Source organism: Salvia miltiorrhiza, chromosome 2, assembly GCF_028751815.1.
Source record: "Salvia miltiorrhiza cultivar Shanhuang (shh) chromosome 2, IMPLAD_Smil_shh, whole genome shotgun sequence".
Lineage (NCBI taxonomy): Eukaryota > Viridiplantae > Streptophyta > Magnoliopsida > Lamiales > Lamiaceae > Salvia > Salvia miltiorrhiza.
This window is the reverse complement of record NC_080388.1, coordinates 3,783,430-3,802,216: the sequence shown is the minus strand read 5'-3', so window position 1 is coordinate 3,802,216 and position 18,787 is coordinate 3,783,430. Positions and strand designations below refer to the sequence as shown.

General features: G+C 33.2%; 2 protein-coding genes across 2 annotated transcripts; one reads left to right on the top strand and one right to left on the bottom strand.

The window, feature by feature from the left end:
* Positions 1–758: 758 nt before the first annotated feature.
* LOC131007857 (uncharacterized) lies at positions 759–1,331 on the top strand. The gene has a single exon (XM_057934771.1). It carries the CDS (start codon positions 759–761, stop codon positions 1,329–1,331), a length of 573 nt encoding a protein of 190 aa, XP_057790754.1.
* A 6,146-nt stretch (positions 1,332–7,477) lies between these two features.
* On the bottom strand, positions 7,478–9,409 carry LOC131012697 (pentatricopeptide repeat-containing protein At1g12775, mitochondrial-like). The gene has a single exon (XM_057940687.1). The coding sequence runs from the start codon at positions 9,280–9,282 to the stop codon at positions 7,486–7,488; it is 1,797 nt and encodes a 598-aa protein (XP_057796670.1). The 5' UTR covers positions 9,283–9,409; the 3' UTR covers positions 7,478–7,485.
* Positions 9,410–18,787: the final 9,378 nt, after the last annotated feature.

Sequence of the window (18,787 nt, the reverse complement as noted above, 5' to 3'; positions counted from 1 at the left end):
AGACAATGTCCCAAAATGAAAGTGATACTCCCTCCGTACCATGAAATTAGTCCATTATTTCATTTTGAGATGTCCCAAAAAGATAGTCCATTTTTTCAATTAATATTAGTATATAAGAATATTATTTGATTAAACTAACCTTATTCAATGTTTCACTTAAATGTGAAAATGATGTGTGAAAATAATAAATAAGGGTATAAAAAATAAAAACATATAAATTAGTATTTAAAAAAAAAAAAGAATAAATGCATTTTCTTATATGTGTGAAAAGTGAAAGAGAATTAAATTAGTGGAACAGAGAATGTACGTAATTTTTTGTGTGACGGACGAAAATGAAAAATATTGTATAATTTCTTATCGAGCTAGGGGAGTAGTATATATTAGACGAAATTCCTTAAAACACGAGTAGATCGATAGAAAATACCAAAACACGCCGTTGACCTATTTAATTTCACATACTTTTCGTGGAAACTAGGTATCAATTCCATCTCAAGTCTTCTCACGTTACCCCTTTTGACTAATATATATTCCAATTTGCAATTTAAATTCCTTTTAATCACAACAACACCTTCAATAAAAAATTACACCAACACCATTATAATTAGCTAGATTTCAAATACTTCAATTCATTTCATCTCATATTGTATCTCATTAATCCTCTCTCTCTCTCTCTCCATTATAATTAGCTAGATTTCAAATACTTCAATTCATTTAATCTCATATTGTATCTCAATAATCCTCTCTCTCTCTCTCTCTCCATGGGCTCCAAAACTATATGCCTATGTTGCCTATTTTTTGTTGTGCTCTTCACCTCTCCATTTGTGATACTAATAACCCTAAGTTACGTGGGAGTGAAGCCAAGATTCTACATTCAAGAAATATACATTCCATCCCTCAATAATTCCAACACACACAATAATGCTACAAACCTCAACACTTCCATATTCATCGACCTCAAATTCAAGAGAGTGGTGGCCCACGTCCCCCTCCGCTACGAAGATGTAAACATCACACTCTACTATGGCTCCAACAGAAGCTTCGGCGCCGTCGGCAGCTACGTCGTCGCCGGATTCTCGCAGGGCAAGAAGAAGACCGCCCGCCGCAGAGCGGTGGTGGAGGCTCGCGGCCTGCCGTGGGAGGATGCCTTCGAGAAGATCTCCGGCGGGTCGGCGGTGGCTCTGGCGGTGGAGCTGGCGACCAAGTATAAGCTGCGGCGGTGCGATGAAGGCAATTGCTATTATACAAAGCCAAAGACGGTGGTGGTTGCGGCTGATTTGGTGGTGGATGCCTCTGGTTTGGAGGTTTCGAAGAAGCCTATAAGACTCCATTAATCGTTGCTTTTATTATACAGATTTTAATATTTGATCGATTTAGCACAATTTCTTTGTACATGTCATGGAGTATATATGTTTTACTTTTGGGTTAATTACTTATAAGTTACTACACTTTTAAAAAATCTCATTTTTTTCTCACCAACTTCAAAATTTGTACTAAAACTATTTCTGATCATTTTGCTATTTGATCTTCTTTTTTTCGGCCAACTTAGTGCTAATCATCTGAAGTACGTGTTCAAATTCAGACGATCACTTCAACACTAAGTTTGATCGGAAAATAAGCAAGATAGCAAAATGAGAAAAAAAAATGATACTAAAGTAATTTTAATACACCATTCATCTCGCTTATCTTGGCACATTTTCCTTTCCAGTTTATCTCATTTGTAATGACACTTTCAAAAATAGTATATAGTCCCTATCTTCGCTACACATATTAAATAAGTGGTCTCTACTCACTTTACACTCTTAACACCTTATTCTTAATTTATGTGCCCAAAGTAAATGTATCAAGATAAGTGGGACGGAGAAAGTACATATTTGAAGTTAATTTCAATAAAGAAAGTATATGATGTACTCCTACTTCTTTATAACCTCAATATAATAGTCTCTTTCTTCACACATGTACATATTCATTGAACTTTTTCTCTTCTTCTTGCTATCTTTTTCAAGTGATAATTTAAAGAATATGCGGAGAACATACAATGTTCCAAAATCTATTTAACAAATTAACCCATAAATTTGGCTGAAACAAATACATGGGCTTTAAAATCATTTTACGTACTATATAGAGTTCATTTTTATATAGATGGGATCCTCTGTCCCACAATTTAGTGTGTACCACCGTGTGCCACTCTTAATATTATCTATTTTATAATTGTTTGTTATAAAAATAAAAAATATTATTATATTATGAACTCTAATTAATATTTATCATTAAAAATTAGAATTTAAAAAAATTATATACCCTAACTTTGAATTAATTAATCCAAATAATCAATTATTAATTCAAATAAATATAAAGAAATAATTTTAAACCCTAATTGGATGAATGAACCCTTGTGAATTATCTTTTTATTATATTAAATCATAATAAATTAAAATTAAAAAAAATAATTAAAAATTACTATAAGAAATTAAAAGTGAGTATATAGCATTTAAATGAATTAATAGGTGTAGATATATCAATAATACGAGTGTTCTGTACTGGTGACCACTCGAAAAGAATTTCAAAGTTAAGCGTGCTTGACATAGAGCACAAGCAAGATGGGTGACCCACTGGGAAGTCGGGTGACCGACTGAGAAGTTCGTCAAAAGTATGCAATACCTAGCCACGGCATTTTGCCCTCGCTAATAGGTCGGCCACCTCCGGCGATGCGCCACCGGACGGCAGTGGACTATTACCGACGGCATTAATGCCGCCGCTAATTAGCGGCGGCAAACGCCGTCGCTAATAGTCGGCCAACTCCGGAGATCTCCACCGGTTGCGGGTGGAAATCACCGACGGCATTAATGCTGCCGCTAATTAGCGGCGGCAACCGCCGCCGCTAATTCTCCGGCATTGCTCCGCCGTTTAATGGCGGAAATTGCGGCGGCTGTGCCGCCGTTAATTGCCGCCGGTCGCTGTCGGTAATGTCGTTATCGACGAGTCGATTAGCGGCGGCAAGTTGCCGACGGCACCGCCGTCGGTAGCACAATTTACCGGCGGCCGTCTTTTATTACCGGCGGCATTCTGCCGTCGGTAATCACCTGATTTTTTGCAGTGAGTGGTACATGGTGGTACACACTAAATTGTGGGACAGAGGATCCTATCTGATTTTTTATAGAGTATCACTATGGAATGAAATTCAGTGTATCACACTTTATGTCCCACTTTCAATTTATTTATTTTCTTTTATATATATATGTATATATATATATATATATATATATATTCCAATTTCAACTTTGTATGCTTTAATTTAATTTTGTGATTATTAACTAGGGTTAATTCCATCAATTTAGGGTATATAATTATTTTTTATCATTTAATTTCACTTTTATTAGCTAATAATAGGTTGATAAATTCAAAGTTATGGCATATACTTTTTAAAAAAATTATTTTTTTGAAATAAAAATTAAATATAATTTATAGTATTATAATAAATTTTATTTTTAGAAAAATATTTTTAAAATAATCGATGTAAGCATGGGACACAGTGACACACATAAAATTGTGGGACACTGAATCTCATCCCTATTTATATTGCTAGATTTATACGAGTCAAGATTTTCGGCCAAATTGGTCTCGTTGACTTTGCAATATTTTATATATGGAAACTCCATAAAGAGGCGATATTGTTCTGAAAAATCATCACTCGATCTTGTGTATATTCAATGGCGGAACCAGGAATTTTCATTGGGCCCCCGAACCAAATTTTTGTAGGTATTCCGTACAATTCACCTTTTTTTTCTTACTTATAATAATAATAATAATAATAATAATAATAATAATAATAATAATAATAATAATAATAATAATAATAATAATAATAATAATAATAATAATAATAATAAACAATATTTTTTCGTTCTATTTCGGTATTTCCTATAAAAGTATGGTCCATCTCTACGTTTTTTTTACTTAATGCATTCCGTACAGTCCATCTCTACAGTTTTTTTTTGGGGGGGGGGGAATACCGTTTCATTTCCTAGCTATAAAAGTAAACTAATTTTTATTAATAACAATTATAAAAATTGACATTAATCCATTCACAAACTATATTTTTTCAAAATTAACTACATCAAAACCGACACAAAATTGTACCTCACAAATTGAGCATGAATTAACAATTACATTCACAAATTACATTTTACCTAACAATACAAATCTCAAACTAATAATATATACTCCCTCCGTCCACGAAAGAACTTCATATCTTTACTTTTTGGGACGTCCACAAAAGAACTTCCTACCTATTTTTGGACTATACCCCACCACTTATAATCCTCTTACTTTTTACTTTTCACAACTCCCAATATTAATTAGAACACATTTTCACCACTCTCAATACACTCAACTACCTTTTATCCACTCTCAATACACTCAACAATATTTTTTCTTAAAACCCGTGCCACTCTCTCCTAGGAAGTTCTTTCATGGACGGAGGGAGTATATATTAAAATTAAAAAAAAAAAAAATTGGGGGCTCCTCCGGCTCCGCCACTGTGTATATTGCTAGGAGCTCGAAAACAGCAGTATCAATGGATGGACTCTTTTCATAATTTAAAAAAAAAAAAAAAAAAAAGTTAATGGAATTCTTTTCCTTTCTTTTTTAAACAAATATTCAATAACGATTTCCTATCTCCTCATATAGTGACTCAAATCCCAACCACATGATTAGAGGAAAAACATCTTATTTAATTGAGCTTCTTTTCATTGTAAAAAAAATGGATGGAATTTTCCAACTGTGCGTGTGACATTCACTAGTCAATTAATTAGAAAATATGAAAATGATCTCTAAATTTTTAGTTGGATATACATATACTATATAATAACTCAATAGACTTACACCGGTTGACTTTTTCTAATTTTCCCACACGTCTCTGTCGACGTTTACCAATTTTTGCGAGGAAACTTGATCACATTTTCCTTGTCAACAAAAACTCTTACTATCAAATTATTCCTTCAAATTGTAATTAATCCTTTTTAAATACAACAACGCGTTAAGTAGGTCTCAATTCAAACGTGGAGCTTTCGATTTTCTTTCCAATCCCAATTATATCTAATACTCCTATCCAAATCCAAATCCAAATCCAAATCATGCAAAAAGAATGAGGAATTACAAAAGCAATAAGAATATATATATATAGGGTAAATATCATGAAAACCCCTAAATTATACTCAATTTATCAAAAATACCTGAAACTTTCGAAATGTTCTCTAAACCCTCAAACTATCATATTTTTATCAAATATATCCCGCATCTATTTTTCGGTTACCTTAAAGATGATGTGGCTCGCCGGATGCCACAATGTAATTTATATTCTATTTTTTTAAATGACATGAAAAAAATGAATTCGTTTCGTACCATATTCTATCGTGTTTATCCCTAATTCTAGGTAATTAGCGTGAATTTCAAACACGATAGGAGTGAATTTTAAATTTCAAAGTGGTTTTTTTTAAATGATATGGTACGAAACGACGTCGTTTTTGCCATTGCATTTTTAAAAAATATAATATAAATTACATTGTAGCATCTGGCGAGCCACATCACGTTTTTAGTGACCGAAAAATAGATGCGGGATATATATGATAAAAACCTGATAGTTTGAGGGTTTAGAGAACATTTTTAAAGTTTCAGGGTATTTTTGATAAAGTGGATATACTTCAGGAGTTTTCATGATATTTACCCATATATATATATATATGTGTGTTAATATATAAGAGTACCCACTTTTATATAGTAAAAATAAATTTTACCCACTCAAATAAAAACATAAAAAAATACCCACTTTTTGTATTAAATGACTAAATTACCCTTCTATATAAATGGGCAAACCCTAGCCTCTTCTCATTCTCTCATTTTTTTTCTCTCTCTCTCTGCAGGCCAAGAATGCTTTGGAGAAGTTGGCCTAGCTACGACATGAGGAACACTATCAAATGTGATAAGATCAAAGCAGGCGACAAGAAGAAGATTGAGGAAGCTTTAGAGTCTGCTATTGAATTGTTGGAGGCAAACAAACTTGCAGAAGTTGGTGATTTCAAAAACAAGATGAGAGCTGGAGAGCGTTTACAGCCCCATCGCCGCCAAGATGTCTCAAACCCGATTTACAGAATATCGTGTGGCTCTTTAACTTCACTATCAACATTTTCTGAATTTTGTTTTTGTATTTTCTTTGTTTTTGCCCCTCTCTCTCTTTCTCTCTCTCAATCTCTCTCGATTCTGCTTCCGATGGCGTCCAGCGGAGCCTGGCCTTGGCCGCGCCGCCCCGTCCTTCACCACGCCGCCGCCTCAGCGCCGCGCCGCCTCGGATCTGCATCGCCGCCTCGCTTCGGCTAGATTTTGGGGATTGAGAATGATTTAGAGATTCTAGATTTTGAGGATTGTTCTTATTCAATTACTTTAAGAAAGTATGCTATTTAGAAGAGAAATTTGAGAAAAAGTTGAATTCAATTTGAATTTAATCGGAAAAAAATATAAGTAACGAAGAAATTAATGAAAATCGCGCAATTTTGTATAAATGTTCTTGAATTCACAACCAAGTTTATGAATTCACAACTGAATTATAGGCGTTGGTTGTGAATTCACAATTGAAATAATGTTGATTGTGAATTCAAGTTTTATTGATTGTGAATTCACAACTTGAAAAAATGTTGATTGTGAATTCAAGTTTTATCGGTTGTGAATTCACAACTTGAAATAGTATGGGTTGTGAATTCGCGAATTCACAACCAACACTTGTTATTCACAACCAATGCTTGAATTCGAGTTGAATTCACAACCAGTGAACAGTGGGTATTTATAAAAAATTTATATATAAGGGTAAAATGGTAAATGTGGGTATTTTTTTAAGTTTTTATATTAGTAGGTAAAAATTATTTTTACTATATAAAAGTGGCTATTTTAAAATCTACTATATATATATATATATATGTATATATATATATATATATATATATATATATAGGGAGAGGTTCAAGAAAGAACCATAAATAAAAGAAGACCGGAGAACCATTTTCAGCCATTCGATCATCAAGATCTACGGTGGATGCATCATCTTGTTGGATGAATGCAGATCCTGGGTTCGAATCCTGAAGGGAGCATTTTTTTTTAATTTTTTTAGTGCATTAATTTTAACAGCGAATGCATTAATTTTTACAGTTGATGCATTAGATTTGATGGTTCTCCCGTTCTCACAATTAATATAGTTCTCTCTAGAATCACACCCTATATATATATATATATATATATATATATATATATATATATATATATATATATATATAAAGCAAATTGGCAGAGTAAAAATACAACCCTATTTCATCAAATTCGACCAATTCATAGCATCACTGGGACTGAACAGCAGGCTGCGTCGTCGGATGTTATAAAAAATCGCTGAGCTTTAGTTTAGATTTTAGCAGTACACGAAATCAGCCTCAAAGCCTGAGTGGACTATGATACAATATCCTTTGGCCAAACATCCTTCATCAATTTGAGAAGAAAATCATCTTCGGTTTGCATTTGATCAACTACCATGGAAAGAGTAGAAACATCTGCTGATATTCCCTTTTCGCGCATTTCCTCCAAGTATTGTATTGCCTTGCTAAGCTCTTTCTTCTTTAGGAAACTTCGCGTCATGATGTTGTATGTCAATTCGTCGGGTGCACAACCACGATTCTGCATCTCAGTAAGCAAACATTTTGCCTCCTCCGTAGAACCTTCTTGACAAAGTGCACCGATGATCATATTGTATATTCGAGCATTAGGTTGCACACCTCTAGAAGGAAGTCGGTTGAGAAGATCTCTCGCAACATCATGTTTTCCATTTTTGCATAACCCATTAATGACAGCCCCATACGTGACTCTATCAGGATTAACTCCTTTCCCTTCAATCAAATGCAGAAAAGAAAGAGCTTCATCAGTGTCCCCATTCCTGCACAACCCATCCAACAATGTACTATAAGTATACATGTCAGGACTTACTCGTCGAGCTCCCATATCCTTGAAAAGCTTCCAACCCTCAGAAAATCTACGCTTACTAAACAATCCATGAATCATGGTATTATAAGTACATGTATTATGCTCCATACCTTTCAAAGGAACTTCAAGAAAAAGAAGCCAAGCTTCGTCTACTCTTTCCTTTTTGCAGTATCCATTTAATAAGCAACTGTAGCTAACAATATTAGGCTTAAGTCCCTTGTCAACCATGGAATGAAGTACTTGTCGTGCTTTATCGATTTCCCCTCTCAAACAATACCCCTCCATTAGCGTATTATAAGTGACAACATTAGGGCATACATTACGTTGCTTCATAATATCCAACAAATCCTCAGCCTCTTTCATCCTTCTCTCCTTGCAGTATGCATCAATCAATATACTAAAAGTTACGACATCGATAGAAATATTAGAATTGGACATATCATCCATCAGAACCTTAACATCCTCCAATCTCCCTAGGTCGCACAACCCCTGAATCATCGAGTTATATGTGACAACATCGGGTGAAATACCCTTTTCGGTCATCGTGGATAGGAGCTTAAAAGCATCATCCACCATTCCAGATTTGCGTAGCCCGTCGAGTAATGCACTATAAGTCTTAACATCAGGTCTCAGCCTACTTCTTTCTAATCTACGTACTAAATCTCTCGCTGGAAGGACATTTCCTGATTTACAAAGCCCATCTACCATCGCCAGAATCATCACATCATTAGGCTCACATATTCCGAAACACAAAATCTTATTGAACAATTTTCCAGCCTCGACCACCTTATGATCTAAAAACAGCCCTTTAATCAAAGTGGTGAATGTCGCGACATTTGGTTCGTAGCCTCTCTTGAAAAATATACCCATTATAGCAAAGCCAGATTTTATATCTTTCAAGAGACAACAACAGTTGACAGCAATAGTCATCGTATAAACATCAACAGGAACACCCATCCTAAGAATTTCATCAAACATATAAAGGGCAAAAGAATACTGCTCAATCTTTACAGTAACACTCAAAAGATTGTTGTACATTCGAATAGAAGGCTCCCGCCGCATACTCTTCATTTTTTGAAACAATTCAATAGCATCCTTTAATTCTTTAACACAACTGAAATCGATTCTGGGCTGCTTAGGTTGAAAAGCCTTGGAAGAGAAGAGAGAGAATGGAGGAGAGAGAATACCCGATTTATGCGACCATCCATTGAGAAATCCCCTTCCATGAATCAGATTTATTGCAGAAACAGCAGCTCTTCTGTTCATCATCCTTAATCGGTGAGTTTGAATCTTTTTTTCTCTCTTTTGGTTAGGAGTTGTGATTGAATCTGAAAAAAGGGATGAAATTGCAACGAATGGAGTTTCGATTTTGGATTAAGGCGACTTTTTCTATTAGGGCGAGTTCTCTCGTAGGCTCAGAATTTTGGGCTTCAATTATAATGATTGGGCTCAACTTATTTGGGCTACAACAGAATAAAAAATTACTCCCTCCGTCCGCCAAAATTATGTAAAATTGCTTGGGCACGGGATTTAATAAAATTGGTGATGATTTTGATGTAGTGGAGAAAGGGTCCCACCACTTTATGAAATGTGTGGTTGAGATTGAATTTTGAGTGGGTTTTTGTAAATAAAGAGTGTTAGTAAAGATAAAATATTAAAGAGGATGGTGAGACCATTGCCATAAAAGGAAAGTGACATAATCTTGACGGACGCCAAATATAGTAATTTTTACATAATCTTGGCGGACGGAGGGAGTAGTATATTTTTGTTAGATTATAATGTTATGCTTTTAACTAAAATAATAAACATACTAAACCATTTCTTACATGCTTTCAAATCTAGTGCATGTGTAATTATTTTAATTGCTTTGTTTTAATTTTATAAAAATGTAGTTTTGGGGTTATGGCAAAAAAATATACGAACTTTGAAAAAGTTGTAATTTTCACTTGAACTTTCTATTAAACCAAAAAAATACATAAATTTATATTTTTATTGCAATTTTCAACTGAGTTTCACTTTCGGCAAAATTAAAGCTTAATTTTTATTTTTTTAGACATTTGAGCTTCTAAATACTCCTCATCACATCAGAAGTTAGACCAATATCAGGTGAACTTCATATTGCCAACTAAGCTCTAATTTAGGCGAAAGTCAGACTTAGGTGAAAATTGTAACAAAAATATAAATTAATGTATTTTTCCCGAAATTCGTGAAATTTTTTGACCAGAACCTCTTTTACTTTAAAAGAAAGTAGCGACTTACATTACCTAAAGAAGTTGGATCACTACATAATTCCATACACTCATTTACTTTTTTAATATTATTAAATTTATTTCTCTATATTTTTTCTTAATGTAATAAAGTTAAATTGAAATTACGATCGGTATACGATTGAAACACTCATTTACTGACCATACAGTATACACTAAAGTGAGGAATCTTTGTAGAGATTAATTATGTACTCCCTCCGTCCCATTAAAGTTGGCAACATTTCTATTTTGGGTGTCCCACTAAAGTTGGCCACTTTCTAAAAATGGCAAAAGTTTACTTTAATTAAGTCAACAATTACTCACTAATTTGGTCAATAATTGTAGGCAACTTTCTAAAAATGTCAAAATTACTTTAATTAAGTCAACAATTACTCACTAATTTGGTCAACAATTGTAAGCCACACTTTATTAAAACATATAACACTCAATTTCTTAATCTCCGTGCCGAAACGAATGTTGCCAACTTTAGCGTGACGGAGGGAGTATCACTTATCATATCAAAAAACACATGCAATTATGGAATTAACAAATAATAATACAGCTTATAACAGCAATATTAATATATTACAAATTGGTCCACAACAAAAATCATAATACAAATCTGAGTGAGAGATAAATTCATTAATCAAAAAAATTGTTTAACCATTTAATATTACAAAGAAATTTCATACAATTATGACATTGCATATTTTAAACTTCACCAATCTTGAGCATTAAGTTGTTATAACTGAAAAAGTACCTATCCAAAGTTCATACGTCTCGTGCACACACAAAGTCAGATCAAGCAGACACTTAATTAAAATCATGCAGAAAATAAAGAACACAATATACCAACAATGATTACCCAGTTCGGTGATAACACACCTACGTGTTGGGGGCCACGCCCAGTTCAAACAGTTCACTAGTGATGATAAGAAATACAAAGGACTTACACGCGAAGACTCGATCTTCCTAGCCTCTATTTCTTCCCTAACCGTCACCTACGTGAACAAAGAAGAGCAAGATAGAACTTACTCTTAACGCGTGATTGCTACTCAATCCACGCTCAACACCAACGAATTATAACACTCCAACAGGCTGGAGTAATATTGAAGAACAGGAACCAACTCACGCATACAAAGAGATAAAGCGAAAATCAATAGCACACCCTCACAAACTGTATGCTCTCATGTATGCACGAAAATACTCTCTCAAATAATCAGAGCAACAATAAACGCAGCAGCCACCGAAGTCTACGTTGTCTTCTATATATATGTAAACCCACAAGGAAGATTAGTTGAAGTAGAACTATTGGGTAGAAACTAGAGGTGGCCAAAAAAACCGGAACCGGGAACCGAACCGGAAAACCGGACCGTCCGGGACGGTTCTGGAACCGAAACTGTGATACAAGGTTCCGAACCGGAACCGAAACCGTGCTCGGCCGGTTCGGTTACGGTTCGGATTTCTCAAACCGCCGGTTCTCGATTCCGAACCATGGAACCGGGAACCGGGATAGAACCGTGCCAGAACCGCCTTGGAACCATGAACCGAAGGTTCCACGGTTAGAACCGTGGAACCATGGAACCGTGGAATCGTGGTCTTTATGTTTATTAAAATTAATTATTGTCTTATAATAAGTAATTATTCACATGAAGAAATGTAATATTTCAAAATTATTACTTTTTTCACGAAAATTGTTATTTTCACTACTACAAAAGTTTACATACGTAACAGTGCATAGATAACGGTTTTTTTAAAAAACCGTTATGTATGAGCGCACTTTTAGGTATAGATAACGGTTTGACAAAAAACCGTTATCTATGTAGTGTTCTCCATACTCATAGATAACGGTTTGAGTTAATCCGTTATGTTTGTGCGTTATCTATTAGTTGCATACATAACGGTACTGCAAAACCGTTAAGCCGACCGTTATCTATGAGTATATTTTACAACGGTTTATTAAACCGTTGTTTTAAAGTTATTTATTTATTTCTTGAGATAAATAACATAAAAATCGAGAAAAAATATTAAATATGCTAGTTGTAGTTGAAATACATAACAGTATAAAAAGTACAAAAAAATCGTTATGTATTTCTATCAAAGATAACGGTAAAAACCGTTATAAAAAGTAAAAAAAACTGTTAACTATGATAGAAAAAAAACAAAAAAAATACAAAACATAACGGAAAAATCCTCATACATAACGGTAATAAATCGTTATGTATAAGCATTATAGACAACGGTTTCATACCGTTATGTATAGAAAAAAAACTGTTAACTATGATAGGAAAAAAAATAAAAAAATACAAAACATAACGGAAAAATCTTCATACATAACGGTATAAACCGTTATGTATAATCATTATAGATAACGGTTTCATACCGTTATGTATAGAAAAAAAACTGTTAACTATGATAGGAAAAAAAACAAAAAAAATACAAAACATAACGGAAAAATCCTCATACATAACGGTATAAACCGTTATGTATAATCATTATAGATAACGGTTTCATACCGTTATGTATGAGCGTCTCGTACCGTTATCTATTCTCACATACATAACGGTTTTTAAACCATTGTCTATGATACGTATCATAGATAACACCACTATACACAACGGTTTTTTTGCTCATAGATAACGGATAAAATCCGTTATCTATGAGCGTTTTTCTAGTAGTGTTTAGTCACGAAAACTTGTAATTTTAATGATTTGGTCAATTAATTATAGTCGTAAGAAAAAATAATCATTGATATGAATAAAGGTAATATATTTTTAAAAATAAAAAAAAATAGAAAAAGAGTAATTATTGACTTAATAAAAATTAATTATTCATATGAAGAAATGTAATATTTCAAAATTATTAGTATTTTTTCACGATAATTATTTTTTTTACTCATGAAAACTTGTAATTTTAGTTATTTGGCCAAATAATTATTGTCGTAAGAAAAAAATAACAATTGATATGAAAAATGTAATATTTTTAGAAAAGATGAAATAATTGGAAAGAAAGAAAAAAATATAAAAAATGTGAAAATGAAAATAAAGAAAATCCTTTACTAAACTAAAGTAATTATTATTACTACATTTTTTCATATTGATAATTATTTTTTATCATAATAATAATTACTTTGAAATAAATAAAATAAAATAAATATTGTAAAAAAAGGAGAATAGAAATAAAAAAATGAAATAGAAAAAATGAAAAAGAAACAACAAAAAATGAAAACAAAAATAATTAAGCTCAAGTCCTATTTCCTTTATTTCTTTTTTTCCCCAATTACAAGTTGTAAACTAAATTGCCTTAATTTTATTTTGGCATTCAAATGTTGTAATTTGTAAATTTTATTTATAAGAGTTGTAAGGTGTAACTTTGAATTATAAGTTTAATTTAGAAAATAATGTATATGGACTTTATATTTTCTTGTGTCATTTATTTTATTAAAGCAAATTTCATTAAATTTTACACAACAATACATACTATAATACAAATTACATTAAAAAAAAAAAATGGACGGTTCTAACGGTTCGAACCGGAACCGGCGGTTCGGAACCGAAACCGTGAGGGGTATTTTTCGGTTCGGTTCCGGTTCCAGTTTTTGGAACCGAGAACCGGCGGTTCCGGTTCCGGTTCGAACCGGGAACCGAACCGTGGCCACCTCTATATATAGAAACTTGCAGCACAAATTAGGGTTCACGGAAACCCTAGGTAGAAGGACTCCAAAACAATCTGGAGAACTAATGTCTTATTCTACTATGTCGAAAATTTTAGCTCGATTCCCGTAGTATTAATACTTATCGCTCCTTCTATTCTCTCTTCTAATTTCCCTTTCCTAGTCATAGTTTCTCGACTTATCTATTACCCCCTCCGTACATGAAAGAACTTCCTAGGAGGGAGTGGCACGAGTTTTAAGAAAAAAGTTGTTGAGTGTATTGAGAATAGATAAAAAGTTGTTGAGTGTATTGTGAATGGTGAAAAAGTGTTATAATTAATATTGCGAGTTGTGAAAAAAGTAAAAAGTAAGTAATTATAAGTGGTGGGGCATAATCCAAAAATAGGTAGGAAGCTTTTTTGTGGACGTCCTAAAAAGGAAAGATAGGAAGTTTTTTCGTGGACGGAGTGAGTATTAGTTAAGTCTGATCGTAACGGAACTTTTTTGCTATCAAAAGTTCTTATTTCATTTGGTGAAATAACTATTACTAATTTTTTACTACTACTACTACTAATACTGCTACTACTACTACTATTACTACTACTACTACTAATAATAATAATAATAATAATATATTATTATTATTATTATTAATTAGCGAGTTATTAGGCTACATGAATCGTGAATTCATTAACTCATCCCCTCTACGTGGCATTGAAATATTTACTCATTCTGTTCCAAATCAATTTTCTTTTTTGTTCTTCTTACAAGAGCATGCACAATCCATTTTTTGATCCAACTATACCATTAACCCCTTATTTTTTATTTTTACTTTTAACATTTGTTTACAACTTTTCCAATATAGTTTACCATTATTTCTCCACTCCATTCTCATAAGTGGACTCATTTCTCCATTCACAACACACTCACCTAATATTTATTAAGGAAAAGTTGCAATTTAGCCCTATCATAGACACCACTATGGACTATGGCACCCTATACTCAAGATTCGATCAATGAGGCCCCCATGTTCCAATTTAGGTTCAATTAAGCTCCTCATTCTAATGGCGACCAGGAAGCATTTGTAATTTTTTTTATTGCATTGCACCTCCACTCTTTCTACATCGCCGAAATTTAAAAGGAGAGGGAGGAGATCGACAACGACAGTGGAACCGTACACAACTTTATGCTGTAGCGAAATCTACTTCTGATTGATTGAGATTCTTTACATCAAGTAAAGGAGAAATGATCATATACAAGGATATATACAAGGATATTTTATGTAGGAAAAAGAAATCAATAGAAAAACAAGTAAGGCTGCATTTACTTTGATGGATAAATTTATCCATGGAAAATGATGGATAACATAAATTAATTTATGCCTTTAAATGTCTCCTTCCTTTTTCAATATTTGACACAAAAAGAGATGCTCATCATTTTTTCTTCCTTATTTTCACTTCAACGATGAATAATATTATCCCTCCATTTTTGGTGTGATAATATTACCCATCCTTGTAGTGAAAATAAGGAAGGAAAAATGGTGAGCCTCTCTTTTTTGTGTCAAATGTTGGAAAATGAAGGAGACATTTAAAGGCATAAATTTGTGTTATCCATCATTTTCCATGGATAAATTTATCCATCAAAGTAAACGCAGCCTAAGAAAACAAAGAATTTTTGCATTCAAACAAGAAACCGGTGAAACCGCCGAATGAGGAAGTCAAAGACAACTCAGACTCTTATATCTTTAGCTCAATGCCGAATACTGAATGACCCAGCTGCACCGATTATTTAAGACTTTAGCAGCAGAGCAACGCCGTGACGAGGCATTAGATGGCTAGCAAAGTGGCTGTTAGCAGCGGCTGCCAAGTGCCAACGAAGGCGGTGCTCACCAATGGAGCGTCGGTTTTAGGCGACGGCGACGACAGTTGTTATTTTAGGGGAAGAAAGTTAACTTGTGTATGTGTGTGCTCTCAGCGAGAGAGGGAGATGGGGAAAAGAGAGGGAACGACTAAGTGACGACGTCGGACCATGGACGGTCCGACGCAACGATTTTAGGTGACGACGTCGACGGCGGCGGTTGTTACTTTAAGGAAAAGAAAGTTAAATCATGTATGTGTGTGCTCTCAGCGAGAGAAATATGGGGAAAAGAGAGGCGGCGCCGATGTTGACTAAAAGAATGGGGTGTCGCCGAATGGAACCTTGTGGGTGACGTGGAAGCTCTCCGAGCAGGTTCGGGGGACGCCAAGCGGCTCGCCGGCGACGTTGGAAGCAGAGAGAGAAGGTGCAGTGCAATGAAAAAAAAATTACAAACGGCGTTAGATCACCGTTAGAAAAGGGGTTAATTGCATCTAAATTTTAACATGAGGGCTTGATTGATCGAATTATGAGTATAAGGTGCCAGAGGTCATTGGGGTGTCTATGATAGTGGCTAAATTACTATTTTTCCCTATTTATTAAAACTCGTGTCGAACAAATTAAGCATACTCTTTATGGACAAAGAAAATATATTTTTTCATAAATTAAAATATACAATTTTAATAAGTACGAATCACATAGTTTCGATCTAATCCACGAATATACTAACGATTCTCATGGGATGATGATTCAAGTAAGTTGACTTTTGAATATATATATCGATTCATTTATTGTAATATCAAACTTGGCACACTTCGAAATTCTCGGATTGCCATGTGCTTTAGTTATTTTAGTTTCTTTGTGAAAGATATTTATGGAGTAATCAAATTATTTGATTTTATTTTTTAATCACGTTTTCGTGCAATTTCTAAATTATTGTTTAATAGATCACAGTGATCTGCTAGCTAATAAAATATCAACCAAGACGATTGCAGCTAGCCAAAATAATTAATTATATTTTAAAACGATTATTGTTAGGAATGTCAATTCAGTCCAAAACCTATAAGCGGACCCGATTAGCCCGCAAATTTGAGAGGATTAGACTCAAAAATTTTAACCCGATAAAAATTACAATCCAAATAGTCCGAAATTCGATAGGGTTAGCTCGAAAATAACCCGAAATCCTATAGGACTGACCCGAAAATAATATGTTCGCTTGATTATATAAATTTTTTCTAGTTATTTGATTTTCAACTTCATTACTTTGCTAATGAAAATTAGTATAATTAGATATTTTTTTCAAAAGTTTCGGAAATGTATTTTGATTCAATACAAGAAAGTTATACTCATCATTTCACTTCTCTGTATTTTTAATCCAATACTTAATATAAAATATTTAGATGTAAAAATTAAACTCAAAATGCTTTCTCTTCTTTGGTGATTTTTTCAAGCTTGATTATGTATGAATGTCATTCTATTAATTTTGTGCCTATTTATCAAATTTGCATGCCATGCATTATTGTACTAAAATTACTGTAGTAAATGTGACTAACATTCACGTGAATATTAAAGATAAGAAAGTTGCAGAATGGTGTACTATAAAATTATTGTCCCAATTTTGGGACTCGACATGCCGATCGGCAAACTCTAATCACAGATGACAACCTATGTCAGTTTGTAGATGATTTAATTTTCAGTCGAACCGTGTATTTTGTTTAATTTTTTCATAAAAAATGGGTTAATTCGAGATTTTACTCTATAGTTTAATAATTAAGTTAAAATAAAAAAGCCTCAAATTAAAAGAAAATGCATGGCCAACATCAACTAATAATAAAAATAAACTCTACCTACCATTCAACATTTTTCTCGGTTATTACACAATATGGCACCAATTCTTGTACTTTTCTTATACAATTGTACTAAATCAATCAAACCCCCATGTTCTACTTTGTGTGCAATTAAGCCCCTCCATCTAACGTCATCATTTTAATATAAAGTTGTTGGTGTATTAATAGTGGAGAAATATTCCACGTTAAGGATATTGTTGAGTGTATTAATTGCAAATAAATATAAGTTATAAGGGATAAAATTGTCCAATTGTATATGAGTTAATGTCCAAAAAAAAAACATATATTTTAGAGACGTGCTAAAAGCAAATAAATGTAGTATAGTTTTAGAGGACAAAGGGAATAAATTATTAACAAACTTAAGAGTTAGAAACGAAGCACAACTGAATTGACATGACTCACAAAATTTTCATTAATAATTTGGCTTCAGTCCCTTTCCTACAATATGCACAATACGTCGAGAACATAAAATAATACAATGCCAAGCACCAACTGCAAATTAATTTAAACGAATCAGCATTTTTTATACCAAAAAACAAAATATTAGTATTGTTTTGCTTAGCTAATGACAGCTAATTGTAAATGTCAATTATAATTAGTTGGCACGTTCATTTCACTCGCTCATTTTTGTCAAATGAGATCCTATGCTCTACAATTTATTATGTTCTTCCACATCTCATTCGTAATTTTATAACAATTTAATTTAAAAATAAAAAATATTATTATATAGCAAACTCTAATTTATAATATTTATTACTAAAAGTTAAAATTTTAAAATGTTATACTCCCTCGGTCCCACGAATCATGAAACGTTTTTCTTTTTGGGCCGTCCCACGAATCTTGACACATTTCCAAATAAGGTAATAATTATTACATTCTTTCTCATACTTTATCACCTTTATTACTTTCTCTTTTCTACTTTATTACTTTTACTACCTTCTCTCTCTCCTATTTTGTCATTTTTATACTTTATTAATGACAATTCTGAATCTACAACTCCTTAATTCCCGTGCCGAAACCAAACGTGTCAAGATTCATGGGACGGAGGGAGTACCCTAACTTTGAATTAATTAACTCTAATAATAAATTATTAATTCAAATAATTAAATATAAAAATTAATTATGAACCCTAGTTGATTATCTTAACTAAGGTTCACTAGCGGTGGGAGTGAAAC

What these genes read in the sequence shown, in the direction of transcription:
- LOC131007857 (XM_057934771.1), top strand. Translation starts at nt 759, where the DNA reads ATGGGCTCCAAAACTATATGCCTATGTTGCCTATTTTTTGTTGTGCTC.
- LOC131012697 (XM_057940687.1), bottom strand. Translation starts at nt 9,282, where the DNA reads ATGATGAACAGAAGAGCTGCTGTTTCTGCAATAAATCTGATTCATGGA.